A 22,761-nucleotide genomic window follows, 5' to 3' on the forward strand; every position below is an offset into this window, starting at 1 on the left:
GTCGAATTGATTGAATGATTAAAATATCTAATTTGTTTAAGTGAATATAGAAAAAGCAGAATCACCCTTCTTAGTTCTTACACTCGATAGATTCTCGGTCTCACTCCTTCAAATACGTTCCTCAACCTCGCCGCCTCCTTCCCACCTCTTGTCTCTAAAGAGCGGCAGAGCAAAATATTTCAAAAAGCAAATTCCAATAGCAATACATAACTGTCAATGGAGACCAACCCGCCCCAAATCGTCGACGTGGGCTCTGTGGTGGAGGCAATTTCGGCCGATGATTTCAACGCCCCCCTCTACGAAGTCGAGAGCCTCTGCATGCGCTGCCGTGAAAACGTATGCTTTGTTCGATTTCATCAAATTCATTGTTATTTTAGCGCATTGGCTTGTTTCAAACCATCTCTTTTCGGAATTCTTGTGTTGTTTAGTATGCATTTTGCTGGCGATTCTTCAATATATCATCTGGGTTTTTCTCTAGGGTTGCAAGATTTGTTTTTTAAACTTAATTTGAATTTATGTTTTATTGCTTGTTTTGACTGTGGGGAAGGCGCACAAACATGTAGGTTGATTTGTGAAGACTATATCTCTTGAGGATCCTAGCTAATTTGTGATTTTAGCTATTTCTCTTTGCTTTTTTTGTATAGATTTGACAGGTTCAAGCTCTCTTCTTGCTTGTTGTTTGAGTTCTTATGTTTTTTTGTTGATTGCTTTTGGAAACTTACTGCAAATAATCAAGCTTTAGAGCATGAGTCCTTTAATTGATTTCATGAGAAGCGTAGTTGGTTTTTAGTTCTTTATTTATATGAGGCTCTTAATGTTTAAGAGTTAGATTACCTTTTTATATGTAATACAATACTTGAGTAAGTGATCCTTAGGCAATGTGGCTGTTTACCTTTTCATGTTTTTCGTTTTCCTGATGAAATACTTTTCTGCAGGGGACGACTCGGTTCTTGCTAACCGTAATTCCTCATTTTAGAAAGGTGAACTCCCTTTATTCGTTGTGCTATCTTGGTCAGATTTTTCTACTATATCAGAGATGTGTGCGTGTAGTATGTTTGGGCGACTATCTATAATATATGCTAAGTTTTTTCTTTCCCCCCTTTTTTATATCTTGTGTTGCAGATATTGCTATCAGCCTTTGAATGTCCACATTGTGGTGAGAGGTAATTCAATCTAGAAGGGTACTGGCTGATATCATCTTCCGCGTTTTTTATTCGTTGATGCTTATTCCCTTTTGTGTCTTTTATCTTAAGGAATAATTTTGTTCAATTTGCCGGTGAAATCCAGCCTAAAGGCTGCCACTACGTACTGGATGTTCCATCAGGTGATAAAAAGGTTGTAATCTCGAGTAGTTGAATTTGTGGGCTACACTTATTTAATGGCGATTTTGAAATGATCTGAGTTCGTTCTATGAAGTTTGCTGTAATGCAATTTTTTTGGTGTTCGAAAACTGTTTTTGATTTGATACTAACCGAAAAATCTATGACCTTAAACTCTAAATGATAATGCGTGTCTTTATATGCAGATGTTCAATCGTCAAGTGGTGAAATCAGAGACTGCCACAATCAAGGTAGTTTTCTTTTTCACTTTACTGATTCACTACTGTGCTGTCTCTTGCGAGATGCATGGATACATTATCTTGTAGTATGAAGTTACTCAACATTTGTCATGCATTTAATCTCTATTCCTCATTATCACGATATAGCATTGACGGCTCCTTCTATTTCTTTACTTAGTTCTTCTAATTGAAGATACTTTTCTGTTTTATCTCGTTGATTCTGCAGATCCCTGAATTGGAATTTGAAATTCCTCCAGAGGCTCAGCGTGGTTCCTTGTCAACGGTATGCTTTTGGTATCTCTTATTTCACATGGGAATGTACTGCTAAGTTTATTTTCTTTTGGTTCTACATCTTCCATATTTCGAAATCAGTTTACATCATCTCTGCTTAATTTGCAATATTTCCCGATGCATGTATAGGTAGAAGGGATACTGGTCAGAGCTATAGAGGGGTTAGAGACCCTTCAGGAAGAGCGGAAGGTAAAGCTTGCTCATGTTTCCTTACTGACTGTCAGGCATTATAATCATCCTAATAATGATAATTTCCTTTTGTTTCAGAGAGTCGATCCCGTGACAGCTGAAGCAATCGATAGGTTCTTAGTGAAACTGAGAACTTGTGCATCCGGCGAGTCGCATTTTACCTTCACCCTCGATGATCCTGCAGGAAACAGCTTTATTGAGAATCCGTAAGAGATCCCCTGATTCTAAATGCAATATATGGAATGAATACATAAAATAACTCTTTCAAATGAATCTCAAATATCGTTGTGTGTCAGAGACTCATATATATCCTATGATTACTTCATATTGTGACGATGCAATCTTTACAGGTGCGCTCCGTCTTCTGAGCCACATTTGACTATCAAGTTCTATGAGCGAACGCCCGAACAACAAGCGGCCTTAGGGTATGTTGCCGACCTGTCAGAACGAGAACCCGGTGTTGAAAATAACTTGGACGGCTCTAACAGTGTTTCTGTAACACAAGAGGAACCACACGGCTCGGTTGGAGCGATAGGCGGCCGCCGAGCTATTGCACAGGGTAACAGTGCGGAAATAGCAGATGCCTTATTTCGGTATTCCGCCCCTGAAGAGGTACATTTTCCCGTTTAGCGAATCAAATCCAAATATTGGAGTAACTATCATAACATTTGTCATAACAGGTCATGACTTTTCCAACCACCTGTGGTGCTTGTGCCGCGAGCTGTGAGTGTCGCATGTTTATGACAAGTATCCTTTGCATTTGGTGCTGTCTCAACTCACATGAAGTGCGGATTTTGACACTTGATTAAGCCTTTTTTGTCATTTCAAAGTTGTTAGCTTAACTGTAAACAGACATCCCTTACTTCCAAGAAGTGATTGTTATGGCTTCCACATGTGACGGCTGTGGTTACCGTAACTCGGAGGTTCGTTTCACCTCATGCCTTAACGGGTCTCGGCCTCGTAGTTCCTTTTGTGTCCTCATATCATCGTACCAATGATTTGATCTTATACATTGCAGGTCAAGCCTGGTGGTGCTATTCCCGAAAAAGGGAAAAAGATAGTTGTTCATGTGAAGAATGCCAGAGATCTTAGTCGCGATGTGATAAAGGTACAAAAGCAGTTATTTATCCCATTAAAGGCTATTTCATGTTAGCGTGCTTGTATTGCTATTCCTAATTATGTCCTCACCATTGTAGTCGGATACGGCCTCCGTGGTAATACCAGAACTCGAGCTGGAACTTTCTAGTGGCACATTGGGCGGACTCGTCACAACTGTCGAAGGCTTGATATCCAAGATCGGTGAAAGTAAGTTTCTCGTCCCTCTTATGCACCATCTCGTCTCTAGCTTCAACGCTTATCTTCAACTCCCAATTGCAGGCCTCGAGAGAGTGCACGGGTTCACTTTTGGCGATAGTATGGATGATGACAAACGGAGCAAGTGGAAAGAATTCCGGGCCAAAATCGAGCAGGTGCAGATTCTTGAAATGATGTAGCAAACTTCTATCATTGGATCTCAGTTGGATTATATCGATTGATTACTTGCTTGGTTTGTAATTTACAGCTGAAAAGGTTGGAAGAGCCTTGGACTTTGATTCTTGACGACGCACTGTCCAATTCTTTCATCGCCCCTGCGACCGATGAAATGAAGGACGATGCCCAGTTATCATGTAAGTTCGTCCCCGTTTTCCATTTTCTTTAGATTTTTTAAAACTTGTAATGTTCGTCTCCCCATCCTGGTCCTGCCACTTAAACGTCATCGTGCTTGTGTTCAGTCGAGGAATACGAGAGGTCGTGGGAGCAGAACGAGGAACTCGGTCTCAACGACATGGATACGTCTGCTGGAGACGCTGCTTACGAGTCTGCTAATGTTGAGCCAAATGAGAAGGCGAATGATGCATGATTGCTCTTTGCTAGTGACCAAATTTTGTTATTTATAGTATTTTTTTTGTAACTTATATTTTGTTGGTTTTGTCCAAGTTTTGATTTGGTATATCACAGTAGTACATTTGTTACCTTGTAACATCAATGTTTTGATCTTTACTATAGTTGTGTGACTTATGTCCTTTTTTAGTTATTTTTTTGGTTCAGTGTTTTCTCCATTGTAGCATCTGAATTCAGCATATTTAATTATTTCACCATTTTTTGAGCCTACTTTTACACTTAAAGCATCAGTGTGGTCAAATTTCCAAAAACCTTATTAATATATGTAGAGATGCCCACCGGTTCCGGCGGTTAACCGGCAAACCGGAACCGGCGGTTCCGGTTCCGAACCGGAACCGTGGCAAATTTCCCGAACCGGAACCGTTACAAATCGGGTCACGGTCCGGTTCAGGTTCAAGTTTTTTCGAACTGGAACCGTCACCGAACCGGCGGTTCGGGACGGTTCGGAACCGCCTGTTCGGGCACGAAAATCAAGGCAGCAGGGGGATGGGTGGAGGCGGCAACTTTTCATCGGAAAAACCGGCCGGTTCTGGCGGTTTTTGGGCGGTTAACCGTCGGTTAACCGTGAAAACCGGCGGTTAACCGCCGGTTTAGGGGCTGTCGGAGGCGGCGCGGGACACGAGGCGACATGGCGCAGCTTTTGGCAGACGGTTTGTTGACCGAACCGGCGGTTTTTTCCCGGGCGGTTTTCGCCCGGAAACCGGCGGTTCCGGCGGTTTTCCGCCGAAACCGCCGGTTTTCCGAAATTCAATTTTTTTTTTAATTTCAGATTTCAAATTCTTCCATTTACCCCATTTTTATCTATAAATACCCCCCCTCTATCTCTCATTTACATTTAAAAGTTGTCCTCATGTTCCTTCTGATTTGATTTTGATACCCGCTTGTTGTAGATGTATTATGTATATGTATTGTAATTTGTAATGTATCGTTGTCCGTTACAACTCAAACTCAATAAAATTGATATCATTTTCTTCTTATTCGCCGTATTTCTATGTGAATTATACATTGTCTTGTTCCAATTTGTTATATAAATCCAAATTTCAAATTAAAACAAAAAAAAAACAAAAAAAACGAACCGCGAAACCGCCGATTCCGAACCGGAACCGCCTAAACCGCCGAAAAAACCGGCGGTTCCGAACCGGAACCGTGAAATAGCCTCACGGTTCGGTTCCGGTTCCACCTTCGACAAAACCGGAACCGCCGGTTTTTGAACCGTGGGCAACACTAAATATATGTATACAAAAAAAATCTCCTGTCCTCGAATTAGTTTGAAAATTGAAATGCTTATTTCCTGTTAAGAAAGATGGAGCAACTTTTTTTGCATATTTATTAAGTATCTCTTAAAAAAGTAATCTTGTGATTATGTCACAAGATTACTTTTTTAAGAGATACTTAATAAATATGCAAAAAAAGTTGCTTATATAATGATAGATATGTCATATAATTATATTCAATTGATCACCAAGTTTTATCTAATACAGTAAAACTATTATGGACACTATTCATTCTATAAATTTTTTTAAAATTAAAGCTTGAGAAGTACATTTAATTCTATACCTTCAATTTGATTCAACTTTGAAGTTTTATGTAATGATGTAATCTAAAAAATTACTTACTGTAATACCAAGTCTTGTTGGGCCGAACAAAGCCCGAATATTTAAAATCAATTCACATATCATAATTAAAATTTACAAAAAAGTTTATATTAAATTAAATAAGATTAGTAAAAAGTGTTCTTTAACTTTTCAAACCAAAAGCCTTTGCTAAAGCGAAAATCAGAACCCTGCTGCCGAGTGCTCGATTCTCCACTTGATTTTCAGGGCATTGCTTCGATTCTCTCTGCAATTCAGTTGTCTGCAACTTCGCCGCGAAGAGCGGAATAAAGAGAGGATGAAAATGGTGGAAAGCAGCGAAGAGGAAGATGATTTCCCCTCCATGGAAAGCGTCACGCCTCAGTCCAAGATCGACACTGTCTATCAGTCCAAAACTGAAAAGGTTCGCGGATAAGATGATGGAATTTTGAGGCACAATTTGGATCTCCTTCCCTTCATGATCTGAAAAGTTGCTCTAATGCCTTTTTTCTTAGCTGAATCTGTTTGAATTTGACTTGAGCTGATGAATTACGGAAAAATGAGATTTTGGGAAATTTTCCTCTGTTTTTTTGGCTGCGAATTACTTGAGTCAAGGATGATTTTAATGTTCCTGGTTGTATTTTTTTTACTTGATTTATTTTTTAAGCTGCTTTATTTAATTGTCTAGCAACTGTTTTCTGGTGGTTTTTAGTTCTGTCTGTTGAATTGCTTCCCTTTTCTCCTGATTTTCTTGATCAAATATGGAATGTGTTATTTCTTCTCTTGCCCTCACGTTTTGGGGGATTGCTTCCATTTAGATGCATTTATGTTGGAATTTTGTTGGAAAATTATCCATTCAAATCAGAAATGCAGAAAAAAATTTGTTATGTTTACTACTGAGATTTTAACCTTTTTCTGTTAGAGATTATTTTCTTGTTTTGTTTGTGTTTAATGCTTCATGGTCTTGTGAGTCTGCTTAAGAGTGAATGTAAATACTTAATCCTCTCCTTTTTTTTGTGACAATTTGCAACTTAAATTGATGCAGGGAATCAGAAAGATCTGTTTTGAGCTATTGGATTTGAAAGATGCAGTTGAGAACTTGTGCAGCAATACTCGAACAAAGTATTTGGCCTTTTTAAGGTGAGTGAAACGGCTTGATTTCTGCTCGTATTATGGCTATATTGTGAACGATGTTATGTAGATTTTGCTCGTACAATCATCTCATACACATACATGTGTAAAGATTTATAAGAAAAAGTGTATTGCTATCTTGAATGGTATTTAATGTAAACTTCTCTTAATACCATATATTTTACATAGGAATAAGCTGAATTGGGTTAAACTCATCACTTTCCGATAAGAAGACTTGGTTCCGATTTAGTCTCTTTGACCTAAATCTGTTATCCGAGTGTATGCCTTTGTATAAATACCTTTTTTTGGTAATTGTAGGTTATCCGATGAAGTGGTTGAAATGAAGCACGAGTTAAATGAGCTCCAAAAGCATATCTCTTCCCATGGGATTCTTATCCAGGATTTAATGAGTGGCGTGTCTCGTGAATTGGAAGAATGGAGTGGAGCTGGTGGAGAGGTCTCGGAGGCTGAGGACCCTCTAACTAATGAAACTGATGGAATATTCTCAACTGAAGTGGAAGATCGACGAATGCTGTTTTTGGAGCATGTGGATGTTCTACTGGCAGAGCATAAAATAGAAGAAGCAATAGATGCAATTGATACAGAAGAGCGAACTTACCCCGAGCTGAAAGGGACGGGGGATAGTACAACTGATGAAAGCTCCTCTTTCAAGTCTGCCCTCTCGAAGAGAAAAGCCATGCTTGAAAACCAGCTCATTGAGATTAGCCGACAGCCCTCAGTTGGTATTCTAGAACTGAGGAAGGTATTGTCCAGTTTATTGAAGCTTGGGAAGGGCCCCTTGGCACATCAGATATTTTTGAAATCTTACGGTTCTCGTCTCCAGAGAAGCATAGAAGATTTTCTTGCACTGTGCCCTTGCTATCCGGAAACGTATTCCGCCACTCTGTCTAATCTCGTCTTCTCTATGATTTCATTGGCAAACAAAGATTCTGGCCAGATGTTTGGCGATAACCCTCTTTATAGTAACAAAATAGTTCAATGGGCAGAATGGGAGATAGAATCGTTGGTTCGATTGGTCAAGGAAAACGCGCCTCCTTCTGAGACATCTTCTGCTTTGCGTGCGGCTAGTGTGTTTGTTCAGGCAAGTCTTAACCACTGCTCCGAATTGGAAAAGCAGGATCTGAAGCTAACGAAGCTACTTCTCGTGCTCTTGCAACCTTACGTTGAAGAGGTGCTTGAGTTAAACTTCCGAAGGGCCAGAAAATTGGCTCTTGATTTGGTCGGAACTGATGAAAGCATGCCACTATCACCTCGTTTGGCGTCTCCTCTTTCTACATTTGCAACTTCATCTGATCGTCTGCTTGTTGATTGCGGGATGAGATTCATTTTTGCTGTCAAGGTGAGTTACTGTCTAATTTTCATCGAATCTTTCTACCTTCTGCACAAGTCATGTAAGAGCACCGACAATATGTTGTAGTCAAGTAAAGTGACATTTGAGGAACTTATTTAAAATGTTACATTCACGAGATCTAACCAAACCAATTACTCGTGTGTGTCCAGGAGATAGCCGAGCAGCTAACTCGCTTGGTCATCCTGCACTTTGGAGGAAACATACTGACACGTATATCGGAGCTTTTTGACAAGTATGTGGAAGTCTTGATTAAATCTTTAACCGGTGCAACTGAAGATGACAACTTGACTGACCTAAAGGAACATGTGCCTTTCAACGCGGAGACAGACTCTCAGCAGCTTGCGTTATTGGGAACTGCATTTACAATTGTCGAAGAGTTATTGCCTATGGTAGTGTCGAGAATCTGGAACGCGTTGGGTGAAAGCAAAGAATCGGGAGATGGTCTAACAGAGAATGCAATGACTCCTATTAACAGTAGTATCGATCCTAAAGAATGGAGGCGTCAGCTTCAACAATCTCTCGACAAACTAAGGGATCATTTCTGTCGACAATATGTTTTAAGTTTCATTTATTCAAGAGATGGCGAGACCAGATTAGAAGCGCAGATATATATCGGTGGAAAAGGAAAAGATTTACTCTGGAACTCCGATCCTCTTCCTTCGTTGCCATTCCAGGTAACCATCTTCCTCCAATTTGAAAAATATTTGATCTGGTCGGGTTCAATCGTGCCCTTTCAAACTGGTAATTTCACAAGCTACCATTTTTTGTCTGCAATGTGGTCTGTAATTTGCTATGTCCACAGGCATTATTCGGGAAGCTGCAGCAACTGGCCGCGGTGGCAGGGGATGTTCTGTTAGGAAAAGAGAAGATACAGAAGGTTCTACTGGCTAGGTTGACAGAAACCGTGGTGATGTGGTTGTCGAATGAGGAGGAATTCTGGGGAGTTCTGGAGAACGAGTCAGCTCCTCTTCGCCCAGTTGGTTTGCAGCAGGTTCGGGTTCTAAACACCCCTTTACTGATTTAGCAACAATTAATCTTCCCGACTATGAAGCATAGTTCGATGTGCTAATTGAACAGTGATTAATAACACTACGTCTCCACTGCAGTTGATACTCGATATGCACTTCACTGTTGAGATTGCGCGGTTTGCTGGCTATCCATCTCGACACCTCAACAAGATATCATCAGACATAATTGCCCGCGCTGTCAAGGCATTCGCTGCTAGAGGAGTAGATCCACAGAGGTAATGGTTTTTCCTCCTTAAAACTTTGGTCACTAGTCTATACTTTATATTTCTGGCGCTGACAAATCTTTGCTTCCGACAGCTCGGTTCCTGAGGATGAATGGTTCGTGGAAACTGCAAAAGGCGCGATAAACAAGCTTCTGATGGGGGGCTCCGGCTCGGATGTGTCGGAGGTTGATGATGAGGAAGACGACGAGCACATCATCATGGACGACGAAGTCGTCTCGGACTCAGACGATTCGCCCTCGTCGCTGTCGTCAGTGGAGAGTGATGAGTCATTTGCTTCTGCACAAATGGAGGAATTGGATAGCCCTGTTTTGACTGATTCTGAGAATTGATGCTTCTGAAATGTTTTGTAGAGACGATTGGTATTGTATGTTGTTTTAGTGCAGATTCATTGTGTAATGGTAGTACTAGTATTTATTGTCTTGGACAAGCAAGCAGTCAATGTTGTAATCGTAACCCTATATATATACATGTTGCATTTCATCTTTAGCATGTTTTAGATTATTAATGTTATTTGATACGGGACATGGTTAAATCGGAACTGTTTTTTTTATTGGGCTAATCATAATTGGCTTATTGATCTATAATTTTGCTTAAAATTAGAAAGAAAAAAAGTGACAAATCAATTTTTTTACAACAATCAACTAATCACTTGTTTTAATAAAATATGCGGTAGGAAATACCAAATTTTCTATCAAAATTTATAATTTTAGGGACATTAACTCTAAATTTTAAAGGGAATTCTAAATAATTCAGGCAAATTAGAACTAAGCAACTGAAAAGCGCGGGAAACAAAAGGGGCTTGTATAAAATTAGGGTTTGTTTTAACGATAGAGTGTAGAGTGAAAGCGATCGTTGTTTCCTTTTGCTCTTCGATGGACGGTAAAGATGAAGGATCATTGGAGATGGTGGCGCCGGTCGCCGTCGATCTGAGCAGAGGCGGTGCCGCGGCGGACCTGACGGGGAAAGTTCATCAGCTGCCGTGCTGCATCAAGCACGATGGTCCCACCCCTGTCTCTCACTACATCAAGCCCAAACCCACTGGTACGATATTCCGTGAATGTACAACTCGTCTATGCAGCTTATGCTAATGTACAACTGATGTATGCACTGAGCACAACGCTTTGATGCTTCAATTGTAGAAATGGAGGTAGATGGGCTAAAAGTGGAGGAAGCGCACTTCCGAGGGAGGAAATTGCACGGAACCACTGTTGCTCTTCCACGTGGCTATTCTGGTAACTGTGATTGCCTTCTCTTAGCCTCAGATTTCCGCCATTTTTTATTAGGTGTGATTCTGTGAAGAAATGGTTGATATATTGTGTGGATTGAGTTTTAAAATATGACCTAATTTTTACGCTACGAATTCTGCATAATTGGGCATAAATTGTGCGTTCTCTGTCATTTGTTTCTGTATATATGATTGCCTAATTTTGGCTTTTGTGCTTTGATTCTTCTTTTTGACTTCACATTGGAACAATATCTGATTTGTAGTGATATATAATCTGTAGTGCAGCCAAAAGGTTCCAATAGGATTCCGCCGTAATCAAATTTGATCACAGACGTCCTAACATTTTATCACATTAAGTTGAAACAATTGTGCTATAACTCTATTATTCTTTCTAGGTTTCATCCTAGGAAAGAAAGGTCATGATCAAGGGAATAATGGCACGAATTCGCAGTGCTGGGAGACAGCTGCGACTTTTGAAGATATCACGATCTGGACTCATGACGCAATCCCTTCAAAAGATGATGCATTCTTGCGCGCCTTTCATTGGTTTACTGCTGCCAATGCTGTAAGTTTGCGTTTGATTGTGTAGTTCTTGATGCAGTAGGTGCAACGTGTGGCAAATATTTTAATCTCAATATATGAATATTTGAAGATATTAAACATTTCTGGTTTCCATGGTTAAAGGATTCTCTTTGTAAACTGCAGCTGCATCAAACTGTAACTGCTGAAGATCTGGAATCCGCATGCATTGATTAGGAGCTGGTTTGATTTTTCTCAGCTAAATATAGATTATAGTGACAACTTGACTAGGCAGGAATGTGCTTTCAATTTGTCTATGCCTTACAATATGCACAATGCGATTCTCCATCAATAATTTCTCTGTTAAATATGGCTTGATTCTCTTTCTTTTTCTTTTGCTTTTTGATTGAATAAGTGTTTAAGTTATGCTTTCCACCAGTAAGACAAGTGGACCTACTAGCGCGAAAATTTGAATGAAAAGTAGTCGAAGTCCGCGGTCCATAGCTCTAGAAGAAATAGTGGCCGGCTCTTTAGTATAGATGCATTAAGCTTACTGCTCCACTGTTAAGATGGATAACCGAGAGGGAAGAAGCGATAGACATGGTTGTGATTAGTTTTCTGTGTAGTATTGATCGAATGGAGCAACTCTCTTAATATAGAGAGTTGCCCTAAATTACATATGGAAGAAGATCCCCTAATTATGATTGTATCAATCATATCAATTACATATTAATCTCATGATTCATTCCCTAATCACAATTATTTTCTTTCCATATTCTAACACTCCCCCTCAAGCTAAGTAACGGCATCTCCGATGCTTAGCTTGTCTAGTACTTCTTCAAACATCCTTGCATTGACTGCTTTGGTTAGAATGTCTGCCAGTTGGTCTTCCGAGCGAACGAAGGGTAGCTCAATGATTCCTTTTTCTATCTTCTCCTTGATGAAGTGGCGGTCGATCTCCACATGTTTTGTTCGATCATGTTGGACTGGATTTTCGGCTATGCTGATTGCTGCTTTGTTGTCACAGAATAGTTTGCTTTTCTGAGTGGGTGGAAAGCCAACCTCGGTCAACAGTCGCCGTATCCATAGGATTTCAGTGATTCCGCTCTTTACCCCTCGGAATTCTGCTTCAGCGCTAGAAAGTGCCACTACTTTCTGTTTTTTGCTCCTCCAAGTGACGAGGTTATCGCCTATGAATGTGAAGTATCCTGCAGTTGACTTTCGGTCGATCGGATTACTCGCCCAGTCAGCATCAGTGTATCCTGAGACTTCTAAGTGTCCTCCATTCTTCAGTAAAACTCCATACCCTACTGTACCCTTCAGGTATCTCACCACCCTCATTGCTGCATTCATGTGCTCCTCTTGTGGGTTGTGCATAAACTGGCTTATCACCCCAACAGCATAGGCTATATCTGGTCGGGTATGGGCTAGGTAGATTAGCTTCCCGACTAGGCGTTGATAACGCTCTCTGTCTGTGGTCCGTGCTCCTTCTTCTATCTTCAGTCCATGATTCTGTACCATAGGCGTCTCGGCAGGCTTGCAGTCAAGTAAGCCGGTTTCTGTTAGAAGATCGAGCACATATTTCTTTTGTCGTAGGAATATGCCCTTTTTAGATCTTAGTACTTCAATTCCGAGGAAATATTTCAGCGCTCCCAGATCCTTCATCTCAAATTCTTTGAACAAGTTTGCTCTTAGCTCCTCGATCTCTTCTGTATCATTCCCTGTAATAATCATGTCATCCACATATATAAGGAGACACGTTATTTTGTTACCTACTCTCTTAAGGAATAGAGTATGGTCTGAGTTACTCTGCTGGTAGCCATACTTCTCCATTGCTTGACAGAACCTTCCAAACCATACCCTTGGGGACTGCTTTAAGCCATATAGGGTTTTCTTCAGCCGACAGACTTGTCCCGGTGCAAACTCATCTGAGTATCCCGGAGGAACTTCCATGTATACTTCTTCTTCCTTCTTTAATTCTCCGTGGAGGAAAGCATTGGTGACATCAAATTGGTGAAGTGGCCAATTCTGATTTGCGGCAACAGTCAGTAGGACTCTCACAGTACTCATTTTCGCCACAGGTGAGAAAGTTTCAGCATAGTCTACCCCATAGGTCTGGGTGTATCCTTTTGCGACCAATCTAGCTTTGTACCTCTCGATGGATCCATCGGCTCGCCTTTTGATCGTAAAGATCCACCTGCATCCAACGGGTCTCTTCCCTTCCGGCAATGCACACTTCTCCCAAGTATTGTTCTTTAGCAAGGCGTCCATTTCTCGTTTCATGGCATCCCTCCAATGTTTATGCTTCATTGCTTCTTCCACAGAGTGCGGAATATCCTCTTCATACAATGCTGCTTCAAAAACCTTCGCCATTTCAGTCATATGAGCTTTTACGGAATTCACAATGGAGTATTGTGTCTTTCGTCCCTTCCAATCCGGGGAGTATTTCTTTGGTGGTATTCCCCTGGTGCTTCTTGGCGGTAGAACCCGTGGTTGCTCACCTGTGCTTGCTTCTGGTTCTTTGCTGTGATCATGGTTAGTTTCAAGCCGAAGAGTTTCACTAGGGTTAGAAACTTCTCTTACCTCAGGAATATCGGCCGGGGATTGTATTGCAACGATGTCACTGAAGTTGATGGACTCATCTTGAGTATCAGAGACATGCTCGGTGGTAATGCTAACCTCCTCTGTTGGGTCCTCTTCCCGATCAGGACTTGGCTTATGACCAGGATTCGGATTTGGGATCAGATTCGGATTTGGGCTCGGGTTTATAATAGGATTAGGAAGCAAACTTAGTGGGTCAATCTCAGTTTCTGGTTCTTTCTCCCCCTGACCGCTAAGTTGGTGGTAAAAGTATTCATTTTCTACGAAGTCACAATTCATCGTGACAAACATCCGTTTGGATTTTGGGTCATAGCACCGGTACCCCTTTTGATGCATTCCATATCCCACAAACACTCCTTTTATCGCACATGGTGAAAGCTTGGTTCGTTCAATTTTGGGAATGTGGATGAAGACAGAGCATCCAAAAATTTTTGGGTCAAGTGTGAGAGGTAATGGGAGTTCTGTATGGGATGATAGGACTTGAATGGGTGTTTTCCTGTCAAGGCCTTTTGTTGGGAGACGGTTTAGAGTGTAAGCTGAGGTAGCTAGGGCTTCGGGCCAAAAAGATTTTGGGACCTTGGAATCAATTAGGAGAGCTCTAGTCATTTCGAGTAGTTTCCTATTTTTTCTTTCGGCTACCCCGTTTTGTTCAGGTGTGTGAGGACAGGTGGTTTGGTGTATAAGACCATTTTTAGCAAAGAACTGTTGCATCTGGCTATTGACATATTCTCCCCCGTTATCGGACCTAAGTATTTGGATGTTTTTCTTATATTGAGTTTGGACAAAGGTGTAAAACAGGACGAATTTTTCAAAGACTTCTGATTTGGACTTTAAAAAATAGACCCATGTCATACGTGAGCAATCATCAATAAAGAGCAAGAAATACTTAAAACCTCCACCACCCATAACTGGTGCAGGCCCCCAAATATCAGAATGAATAAGGGAAAAAACATGATCCACACGGGTATTATTAATTCTAAACGAGTGTCTGTGGCTCTTTGCCAGAAAACAAGTATCACAGTTCAAATGAGAAATTTTATCAAATCTAGGAAATAAGGTTTTAAGATACCCTAAAGATGGGTGTCCTAGTCGCCGGTGCCATAGCCAAGCCTGTCGGTCTGTGGATCCGTGAGTCAGCAACACACTACTCTGTTGAGCTATCTCGTCCACATAGTAGAGTCCTTCTCGTTCAGTGCCACGCCCAACAATCGTCCCCGTCCGAATATCCTGTAACATACAAAATGAGGGTTGCATCAACAAAGTACAATTAAGCTCCTTTGTAACATGACTGACTGATAGCAGCTTGTGAGACAAGGACGGAACGTATAAACAATTTGAGATACTCAGAGTGGGCAAAATTTTAATTGTTCCTGCTCCTTGAACTGGAAGTAATTCCCCATTAGCTGTCTGAACATAGCTTTTCTTGGATTTAGTGATTTCAGTAAAATCAGCGATGTCAAATGACATAGTGTCAGTTGCTCCGCAGTCAAAAATCCAGTCCCTGTCTATATGCGGTTTTTCGGAAGTAAGGCATGCAGTAGAGAGTGTTTCAAGTACAGACAAACTATTTTTGCACTGAATTTTTGGGTTAATTTCCGAAAAAGAATTAGATGTGGGTCTTTTTCCAATAATATGTGAGTAATGGGGCGCATTGTCTAATTTCGGATTATCCAGGGACCTGGCAGAAAGGATATGGGGTGTCTGGCATAATTCATTAGAAGCAAAGGGTGTATTATGTGATAATGGCAAAGTTCGGGGTGTATTGAATGAGGAACCTGATTTTGAGGGGCTTAATTGCAAAATTCTCCCTCTTTTACCTTGGCAAGCCCTAGCCTTCGCCATTTCTTCCCCTGTCTGCGCCGATGACTCACCTCCTCCCTCGATTTCGCCGGGTCTGGTACTGGTGCTACCCGCCGTGCAAGCGGTGCCGGAAGCCCGGTCACCACCGGCTGGTATGGTTGTCCCTATCCCTCCTCGGCGGTTGCCATTTCGCGCAGCTCTCTTCCGCTTCATCTCGTCCCACCACTCCGGGTACCCAACGAGGAGGAAGCACTGGTCTTTTGTGTGCTTTCTCCACAATGGCTGCAGATCAGTTTGTTTCGAGCGTCGTCTGCCTGTCGCTCTTCTCCTCGGAAAGGGGTCTGCCCCGGCCGTCCTCCGCCGCGCGAAGCGAGACCCGTCCCGATTCCGCCACTGGGTTGAGATTCTCTTCCTTCGGCAACCTGGGGTTTGAGTACTCCGTTGTTTGTTGCTTCGCGCCGGACGGTCGCGTAGGCGTCCCGGACTGAAGGGAGGGGCTCCCGCTTGAGAATTTCTCTCCGGGTCACTTCGTGTTCGTCGTTAAGTGCCATTAGGAATTGGAAGAGCCTGGTCTCTTGTCTCTCTCGGTTGTAGACCATGATATCCTCCGGGTCCTTCATTGGGTTTGGCTTCTTTCTGTCAATCGACATCCAAAGGCTTTGGAGTCGATTCCACAGCTGTTCAAGGGTCATTTCGCCCTGTTTGATGTTGCTTGCTTTCCGGTGTAAGTCGTAGACTTGGAGTGAGTCTCCTCCACTGCCGTATGTCACGGCTAGTCCCTCCCAGAGCTCTCGAGCCGTTGGGTATTGCGATACCTCATTCACGAGTTCGGGTTCCATGTTGTTGATGATCCACCCGAACACGCAGTGATCCAATTTTTGCCATGTCTCGTGGCTGGGATCTGTTTCTGCCGGAGGTTCCGAATCCTTCGAGATATGAGAGGTTAAGCCTTTTCCCCCGATTGCACGTTTGATGAGGTTCGCCCACAGTGGGTAGTTGTCTCCCGATAACTTGGTTGAGACGACTACTTCACCGAGGTTGTCTGTGTTTACCGTCGTCTGCCGTGGGGGGATTGGCACGGTCTGGAGGTGTCGGAGGAATTCTGCAAACTTCATTGTGATGTCGTCCGAGAAGTTCACCATCGAACTCTTATTCTCGTTTTCTGATTCTGACATCGCTCTTTTTCTGATGATTGCAGGTTTCTGCCTCTTAGCCGGGGTTCGAGATTGGTATTTGGACGATGATGATGTTATATTCTGAGTCCATATTGCTCAACCTGCTCTGGTACCATGTTAAGATGGATAACCGAGAGGGAAGAAGCGATAGACATGGTTGTGATTAGTTTTCTGTGTAGTATTGATCGAATGGAGCAACTCTCTTAATATAGAGAGTTGCCCTAAATTACATATGGAAGAAGATCCCCTAATTATGATTGTATCAATCATATCAATTACATATTAATCTCATGATTCATTCCCTAATCACAATTATTTTCTTTCCATATTCTAACATCCACTACGTTTATCTATTCTCAATTCCTTTGAAGCATATCTTAAATTGTTTACAAATAATTGTGACTTCATGCAATGGATGAAGCCACTTTGATGCAAATATTATAATCAACATCTATAGGCTGTGTGTGTGTGAAGGAGATGAATGTGTGGGGTTGAGACGAGGAGATCCTCTGTTTGAAATTCTCATTCCATCTCCTATTCCAACTACAGGATTCCCGCTGTGTATTTAAAAATATCCTTACATTTTGCTCGTAATTTCTGGAAGGCCGACAGTTGGAGTAGGAGATTGAATATTATTTTGGAACAAAGGATCTCGACTGTCTCCGGAGGCAGGGAATCCATTCCAGACGCAGGGGCTGACTCGAATCCATTTGCATGGTTGTTGAGCACTACTGCATTTTTATATGTTGTGAGAGTATCTGTGTTGTGTGTGATGCTTCTGAATATATTAGACATATCATTGCCCAGAAAAAAACCGTGACATAATTGGGAGTGGGATTCGTCTAACTATATTTTGCCATCCTACTTAAATACACGCCTTAATAATACACTTATATATTAGTACTAATTCATTATTAAATGAAATATCTTAACCAATTCAAGCCGTTTGTATAAAATAAAATGCCACTTTTTGGCATCTCCATCCACATTAAATCATCTTTATGATTACGTACGTAATCACATACATGTATTTAGCTGGAAATGTAAAGTAAAGTAGTCCAACTTTGGATGCTATGAGATAGGAGTAGTAATTATCTATTCACACGCACATTTTATTCGATACAATCACACACACATAAGCAATTATTCTTTTTCCATTGCCTTTCGCCGTTATTTCCCAAACCAAATTTCAGAATAATTAAATAAAAGATATTCCTTGTCTTTTAAGAGTTCCCTATACGTATAAATATGAGGGACTCCAACCAAATCCATACCAAACAATCAAATTCACAACTCTTTAACTCATAAACAACATCCTTTTCTTCATCTCTTTCTTCTGATAATTAATTTGTTTCAACTTAGAAATGGCCTCCAACACCACCCCTCATCATTCTGGAAACTCTTCACTAAAATTCACCAAGGTACAAACACATTCTATACATTCTTTATTAGTAGTATTTAAGTGTGTGCATATATATATATATATATATATAAACCTTGATGTGTGTAGGGTGCTCAAGGAATGAAGATTTATCCTAGAAACTTCAACATTGTATGGGGAAACGACACTCGCTATTGGAACGTACCAAAAAACACGTGAGTTTTTTTTTCTTTCTCATACTATCATATAAAATAGAAACTATTTTAAAAAATTAAAATTTTTTTTTGGTGGTGGTGTAGTGATTTGGCGGCGGAGCTTTGTCAAGTGAGCTGGCTGGAGGTGACTGGCGGCGTGGTGGGAACAAAGGCGGCAAAGAGCTATGAAGTAGGGTTTAGCGTGTCGTTGAATCCGGACGCATTTGGGTGGGGAAAATACCCGATTTATATCATGATTAAGAGAGGGAATGAAGAGAAGGCTACATGGACTAAGATTATGATTAACCCTAATCAGAAAGGGCAGTTTGAGATTAAAGGGAGATTGGTGATAGGATCCGATCATCAAATCGAAGGTTCGGATGATGGGAAGCTCAGCTTCGGGTTGTACGAGGTTTGGAGTGGGAAGTGGAAGGGAGGTCTCAAGATTCACCATGCATATGTGAAGGAGTGTTGATTTGATCATAATTTTTATGAGGGTTGATATCTTTTGTATTGGTTTGGCAATTACTTCATTTCATTTGATGATGTTTTGTATCTTCATATAGAGATTGATGGATGTGTAATTTCTAATATCTATTAAAAGGTTGATCATTTTATTGTTATATTTTGGTGAATTATTGATTTCTCCTTCAATTATGCTTGGATCGTGCATGTATGTTGTATATGCGAAATTTCTTTTTTTGTATCGAATATGACGATCGATGTCATATTCATATTTAGTTTATACTAATTTTTTTCAGTCACAAATTCGTCATTTCAGTGCTATACAAATACTTGAAAAGTTTTAGGACAATGAATAATTGAATAACATAGAATTTATGAATTTGTACACATGTATTTTTATTGAAATGATCAAGATTCAAAATAAAAGAAATCTATTCATTGAAGGGTGAAAATGACTAAAGGTGATGTTTCTATCCTAATTCCAAAGTGGTACGGATTGGTTTTCTTGAAATGACGAAAGGGAATATAACTTTTTATTGAAGATAACAAAGCATAACAAAACTTTTTTTGCAAGGACAAAAAATTAATTATCTGTATACATATTTCAAATGAGAATAAGTTGTCATATTTGATGATGATCCATGTAAAGGGAAAGCAGAATCCGATTCCAATAAATAAATTAATTAAAAGGGAGAGAAGGTTCTACAGTTTTTGTAGCAGTATTTTTTTCAGAAAAATAACATAAAAGAAACAAAATTGGGTCAAACTAATTAAATGTCTCAGATCGGGTACTGATAAATATACATACATAAACGAACTTTTTCAACATTTTACATTAAAAATCAATTTATAAATATAAATTAACTTAAAATAAATTACATGCTAATCATTTCATCACAATTTAAGAAAATATTAAAATTTTAAATTAAATATCAACATTTTTAAAAAAAGTATTATTTTAATTGATTATTATATAATTATTTCAAATCAAGCTCAAAATCATGTAAAAATTTGTTATAAATTATCCATATAAATTTTTTTATATTGCTATATAATAATATACACTAACAACAAAATAATTTAAAATTTAGAAATATTATGTAATAAATCTACACTTTATGTACATTTATCTATATTCTATCTTTTAAATGTGAGACGTAGTAAAATGTAGTGAAATCTAGTGTGAGTGAGGCACAGTTAAATATTAATATGTGAATTTAAACATAATCAAACACAAATAAATTTATGAGTTTTAGACAGAAATAAAATGCAAATTAGAATCTTACCGGCTAACTTCCCAAATGACCTCATTGAGAATCTCTCCAAAATTCTAACTACTGTTAGTACTCTACATACCCATTATCGAATCTCTCTAGTTGTAGAATCTTTGAGTTTGAATTATGCTACATAATTGTGGTAGCAGCCACTTATTCTCTCTCCAATTGTAGATCGTTAGTTTTAACGGCACACAAGAATTGACTTATAAAACATTACAGTAAATTTTGTGACATATCTTAAATTCAATTATCATTATTAATATATTCTTTATCAAGAAATTAGCACTTGAGGATTGAAAGTATAAATTATCCTTGGTTAAAAAGAAACTGATGATAGTCCTTGAATAAATTCTAGTCTATACATATTTCGCTACTAATATTAAATATTTGATCAAAATGAACGTGTCCATTGTATCCAAGCTGGTATATATTCCTATTTTGAAAATATAACATATTCTTTCGGATACGATTACTTACCCTCGTTGAATGTTGGAATTTAGTGTAGGAATTAATTTAGTAGTTCTATTCATGAATGTATTCCAATTCTCTTTGTTAATTGGTTATTTAGTTAAACTCCAACAACTATTACTATCTCCCTCCGTTTTTCAACGAAGATTATCTCGTTCAGTAATATTTTATACAATATTATTTTGTACGTTACGTGAGAATATCGAAATAAAGAAAATGGTGTTTCCATTTTTTTAAAATGATATCATTATCCCTACAAACTGAAAATGAAAGAGCATCATTTTTATTAGGGACAAATGGAGTATGATTTAAGTACCAAATGCAAGCTAGTTTTTATAATTAAAAAGTACCAAATGCAAGCTAGTTTTTATAATTAAATCAACGATCCTATGAGTCATAATTAAATCATTACTCAAGTAAAAATATGCTCTATTCTTTTCAAAGATAAATACTACTAGTACTACTACTTTTTTTCTTTTTAAAAAGTATTGCTCCATTCCTCCCCTCAAAATATAGAAAGCAGTGCTCTCCATTCTTTACGACTCTATATAAAACCAATTTCTTTTGTTGAAAATTATTACGAATAACTATATCCTTACGCATGTCAATCTCTCAATATTCCAAAATAGTTTTTTTTTCATCTTTTTTTTACTTTATTTCCCCTTTAGCCCATTAAAAGTCGAGACAAAGATTCTACTATATTCTAGAAACAGTAAACAACTGTCATTAAAAAAGCGAATATAATTATCAAGAATTAAAATAAATCCACCGACGTTCCCAAAAAAAATTAACTACAAAATGAGGTAATAATTTTCGAAGCTTCGTCTTCTTACATCGTTTGCTATATAATATACATCTTGCAACATCATACTAAAACTCATTTCTGTCTTAAACTTTGAATTTCATCTGATTTCGAACTATCTTTACTTTTTCTTCAACAATTTGTTTGGATTTTGAAAATGGCTTCCAACTCAAGCCCACACCATTCAGGAAACTCTTCACTTAAATTCCCCAAGGTAAGCAAAATAACACATTCTTCTCTCTTTCTCTCTCTTCATGTAAACATACATAAATTTATTTTATGTGTGTGTTTTTCTATAAATAAGGATGTGAAGACGATGATAATTCCACCTAAGGCTCTCAACATTGTTTGGGGCAACGACAATCGATATTGGACCGTGCCCGAAAAAGAGTGAGTAGTATTATTTAAATTTATTACATTTAGCGACTGCGAATTTCTTTGGTCATAAAATAAATAAATATATAATGGTGTGGTTTTGCAGGGGTTTGCCAGCGCTTGCAGAACTGCACCAAGTGAGTTGGCTAGAGGTGACAGGAGTCGTGGACGACACGAATCCCAACAAGAACTGTGAGGTAGGGTTTCGCGTCTCGTTGAATCCGGACGCGTTCGGGTGGGGGAAGTATCCGATCTACATGATGATCAAGAAGGGGACCAAGATCTCATGGACCAAGATCAACATAACCCCTAATCAAAAGGGGGAGTTTGAGATAAAAGGGAGATGGATGAAAGCCGATCAACAAACCCAAAACAACGTTAATAGTAGCGATCGAAAGGTCTTCTTCGGGTTGTACGAAGTTTGGAGTGGAAAGTGGAAGGGAGGCCTCAAGATTCACTCTGCATATGTCAAAGAGTTGCCATGAACAAACACACACACACACACACTAAGAAATAAAGTTTTTTTGGGAATAAATAAAGTTTGTTTAACATGATGGTGTGCAGTGTTTTTTATGTAATAATCGATTGGTTATTTTCTACTTACCTACTTCTTATGCATGTGATGCAATGGTGACGAAACATTGTTCTTGTTTATTTGTTACTACTATATTGTGTTTTTATGTATTGTTTGGCAACCAAAGTGCTATGGTGGGTTGTACTTATTTTGATTTGGGTGTTTGAGTGAAAATGAGGAAAGCACTCTCTCATCTTGTTACGTACGGCCATACTTTACATGAAATTCACGCAAGGAATAAAAATGAATTGTCAAAATGATAAGGATTTCAAATTTTGAAAAATTTTTGGGTTGATATTTATGGTTATGATATAGACGTAAAGATTTTAAGATTGCGTGGCTACACGAAAAGAGATTCTAAAAGTGTCATAGCTAGTAACTAGTAATTTTAATTGATTCTCATTAGCTTGTGAATGTGACCCGATTGAATGCCAAAAATTTGTGTCCCCCTTTGTGACCGAGAATCCATATCTTGATAAGCTACGAAATATTTTCTTCATTTCATATTTTAAGGAATATTTCGTATGATAAAATGTTTCAAGATATCAAATGTACAACCGCCAATAATAATTTGGGGGGTGTGTAAAAGGGTTTAGATTC

The 22,761-nt window shown here is 39.2% G+C and overlaps 5 protein-coding genes across 6 annotated transcripts; all 5 read left to right on the forward strand.

Moving 5' to 3' along the window:
- The first annotated feature begins 94 nt into the window (after positions 1-94).
- On the forward strand, positions 95-4,112 carry LOC121769221 (zinc finger protein ZPR1-like). Of its 2 annotated transcripts, XM_042165959.1 has the most exons (16): positions 95-336; positions 936-980; positions 1,123-1,163; positions 1,254-1,335; positions 1,526-1,570; positions 1,785-1,841; positions 1,979-2,038; positions 2,117-2,244; positions 2,389-2,650; positions 2,719-2,785; positions 2,891-2,961; positions 3,057-3,146; positions 3,235-3,343; positions 3,416-3,507; positions 3,600-3,705; positions 3,811-4,112. In XM_042165959.1, exons 1-16 carry the CDS (start codon positions 217-219, stop codon positions 3,936-3,938), a joined length of 1,503 nt encoding a protein of 500 aa, XP_042021893.1. In that variant the 5' UTR covers positions 95-216; the 3' UTR covers positions 3,939-4,112. The 2 variants fall into 2 exon arrangements, with proteins under 2 accessions (XP_042021893.1, XP_042021894.1); XM_042165960.1 differs by lacking the exon at positions 95-336 and having other exon boundaries at positions 1,254-1,324.
- A 1,608-nt stretch (positions 4,113-5,720) lies between these two features.
- On the forward strand, positions 5,721-9,791 carry LOC121766334 (exocyst complex component EXO84C-like). The gene is made up of 7 exons (XM_042162600.1): positions 5,721-5,974; positions 6,596-6,690; positions 7,000-8,041; positions 8,203-8,727; positions 8,856-9,044; positions 9,160-9,296; positions 9,379-9,791. The coding sequence occupies exons 1-7, from the start codon at positions 5,870-5,872 to the stop codon at positions 9,632-9,634; spliced, it is 2,349 nt and encodes a 782-aa protein (XP_042018534.1). The 5' UTR covers positions 5,721-5,869; the 3' UTR covers positions 9,635-9,791.
- A 272-nt stretch (positions 9,792-10,063) lies between these two features.
- LOC121768038 (ribonuclease H2 subunit C-like) lies at positions 10,064-11,419 on the forward strand. Its single transcript, XM_042164382.1, has 4 exons — positions 10,064-10,346; positions 10,445-10,537; positions 10,926-11,095; positions 11,236-11,419. Exons 1-4 carry the CDS (start codon positions 10,178-10,180, stop codon positions 11,284-11,286), a joined length of 483 nt encoding a protein of 160 aa, XP_042020316.1. The 5' UTR covers positions 10,064-10,177; the 3' UTR covers positions 11,287-11,419.
- A 6,469-nt stretch (positions 11,420-17,888) lies between these two features.
- LOC121768037 (protein PHLOEM PROTEIN 2-LIKE A9-like) lies at positions 17,889-18,823 on the forward strand. Its single transcript, XM_042164381.1, has 3 exons — positions 17,889-18,046; positions 18,136-18,221; positions 18,306-18,823. Exons 1-3 carry the CDS (start codon positions 17,990-17,992, stop codon positions 18,673-18,675), a joined length of 513 nt encoding a protein of 170 aa, XP_042020315.1. The 5' UTR covers positions 17,889-17,989; the 3' UTR covers positions 18,676-18,823.
- Positions 18,824-21,207: 2,384 nt separating this feature from the next.
- LOC121767351 (protein PHLOEM PROTEIN 2-LIKE A9-like) lies at positions 21,208-22,248 on the forward strand. The gene is made up of 3 exons (XM_042163608.1): positions 21,208-21,426; positions 21,517-21,602; positions 21,694-22,248. Exons 1-3 carry the CDS (start codon positions 21,370-21,372, stop codon positions 22,070-22,072), a joined length of 522 nt encoding a protein of 173 aa, XP_042019542.1. The 5' UTR covers positions 21,208-21,369; the 3' UTR covers positions 22,073-22,248.
- Positions 22,249-22,761: the final 513 nt, after the last annotated feature.

This window comes from Salvia splendens, chromosome 15, assembly GCF_004379255.2.
Source record: "Salvia splendens isolate huo1 chromosome 15, SspV2, whole genome shotgun sequence".
NCBI classification, from domain to species: Eukaryota; Viridiplantae; Streptophyta; class Magnoliopsida; order Lamiales; family Lamiaceae; genus Salvia; species Salvia splendens.

Coding starts and splice junctions, on each gene's coding strand:
- LOC121769221 (XM_042165959.1), top strand. CDS start 217: ATGGAGACCAACCCGCCCCAAATCGTCGACGTGGGCTCTGTGGTGGAG. Junction 1,842..1,978: donor AGCGTGGTTCCTTGTCAACG/GTATGCTTTTGG, acceptor ATGCATGTATAG/GTAGAAGGGATACTGGTCAG. Junction 3,344..3,415: donor GATATCCAAGATCGGTGAAA/GTAAGTTTCTCG, acceptor TCCCAATTGCAG/GCCTCGAGAGAGTGCACGGG.
- LOC121766334 (XM_042162600.1), top strand. CDS start 5,870: ATGAAAATGGTGGAAAGCAGCGAAGAGGAAGATGATTTCCCCTCCATG. Junction 5,975..6,595: donor ATCAGTCCAAAACTGAAAAG/GTTCGCGGATAA, acceptor AAATTGATGCAG/GGAATCAGAAAGATCTGTTT. Junction 8,042..8,202: donor GATTCATTTTTGCTGTCAAG/GTGAGTTACTGT, acceptor GTGTGTGTCCAG/GAGATAGCCGAGCAGCTAAC.
- LOC121768038 (XM_042164382.1), top strand. CDS start 10,178: ATGGACGGTAAAGATGAAGGATCATTGGAGATGGTGGCGCCGGTCGCC. Junction 10,347..10,444: donor CATCAAGCCCAAACCCACTG/GTACGATATTCC, acceptor CTTCAATTGTAG/AAATGGAGGTAGATGGGCTA. Junction 11,096..11,235: donor GGTTTACTGCTGCCAATGCT/GTAAGTTTGCGT, acceptor TGTAAACTGCAG/CTGCATCAAACTGTAACTGC.
- LOC121768037 (XM_042164381.1), top strand. CDS start 17,990: ATGGCCTCCAACACCACCCCTCATCATTCTGGAAACTCTTCACTAAAA. Junction 18,047..18,135: donor CTTCACTAAAATTCACCAAG/GTACAAACACAT, acceptor TGATGTGTGTAG/GGTGCTCAAGGAATGAAGAT. Junction 18,222..18,305: donor TGGAACGTACCAAAAAACAC/GTGAGTTTTTTT, acceptor GTGGTGGTGTAG/TGATTTGGCGGCGGAGCTTT.
- LOC121767351 (XM_042163608.1), top strand. CDS start 21,370: ATGGCTTCCAACTCAAGCCCACACCATTCAGGAAACTCTTCACTTAAA. Junction 21,427..21,516: donor CTTCACTTAAATTCCCCAAG/GTAAGCAAAATA, acceptor TCTATAAATAAG/GATGTGAAGACGATGATAAT. Junction 21,603..21,693: donor TGGACCGTGCCCGAAAAAGA/GTGAGTAGTATT, acceptor GTGGTTTTGCAG/GGGTTTGCCAGCGCTTGCAG.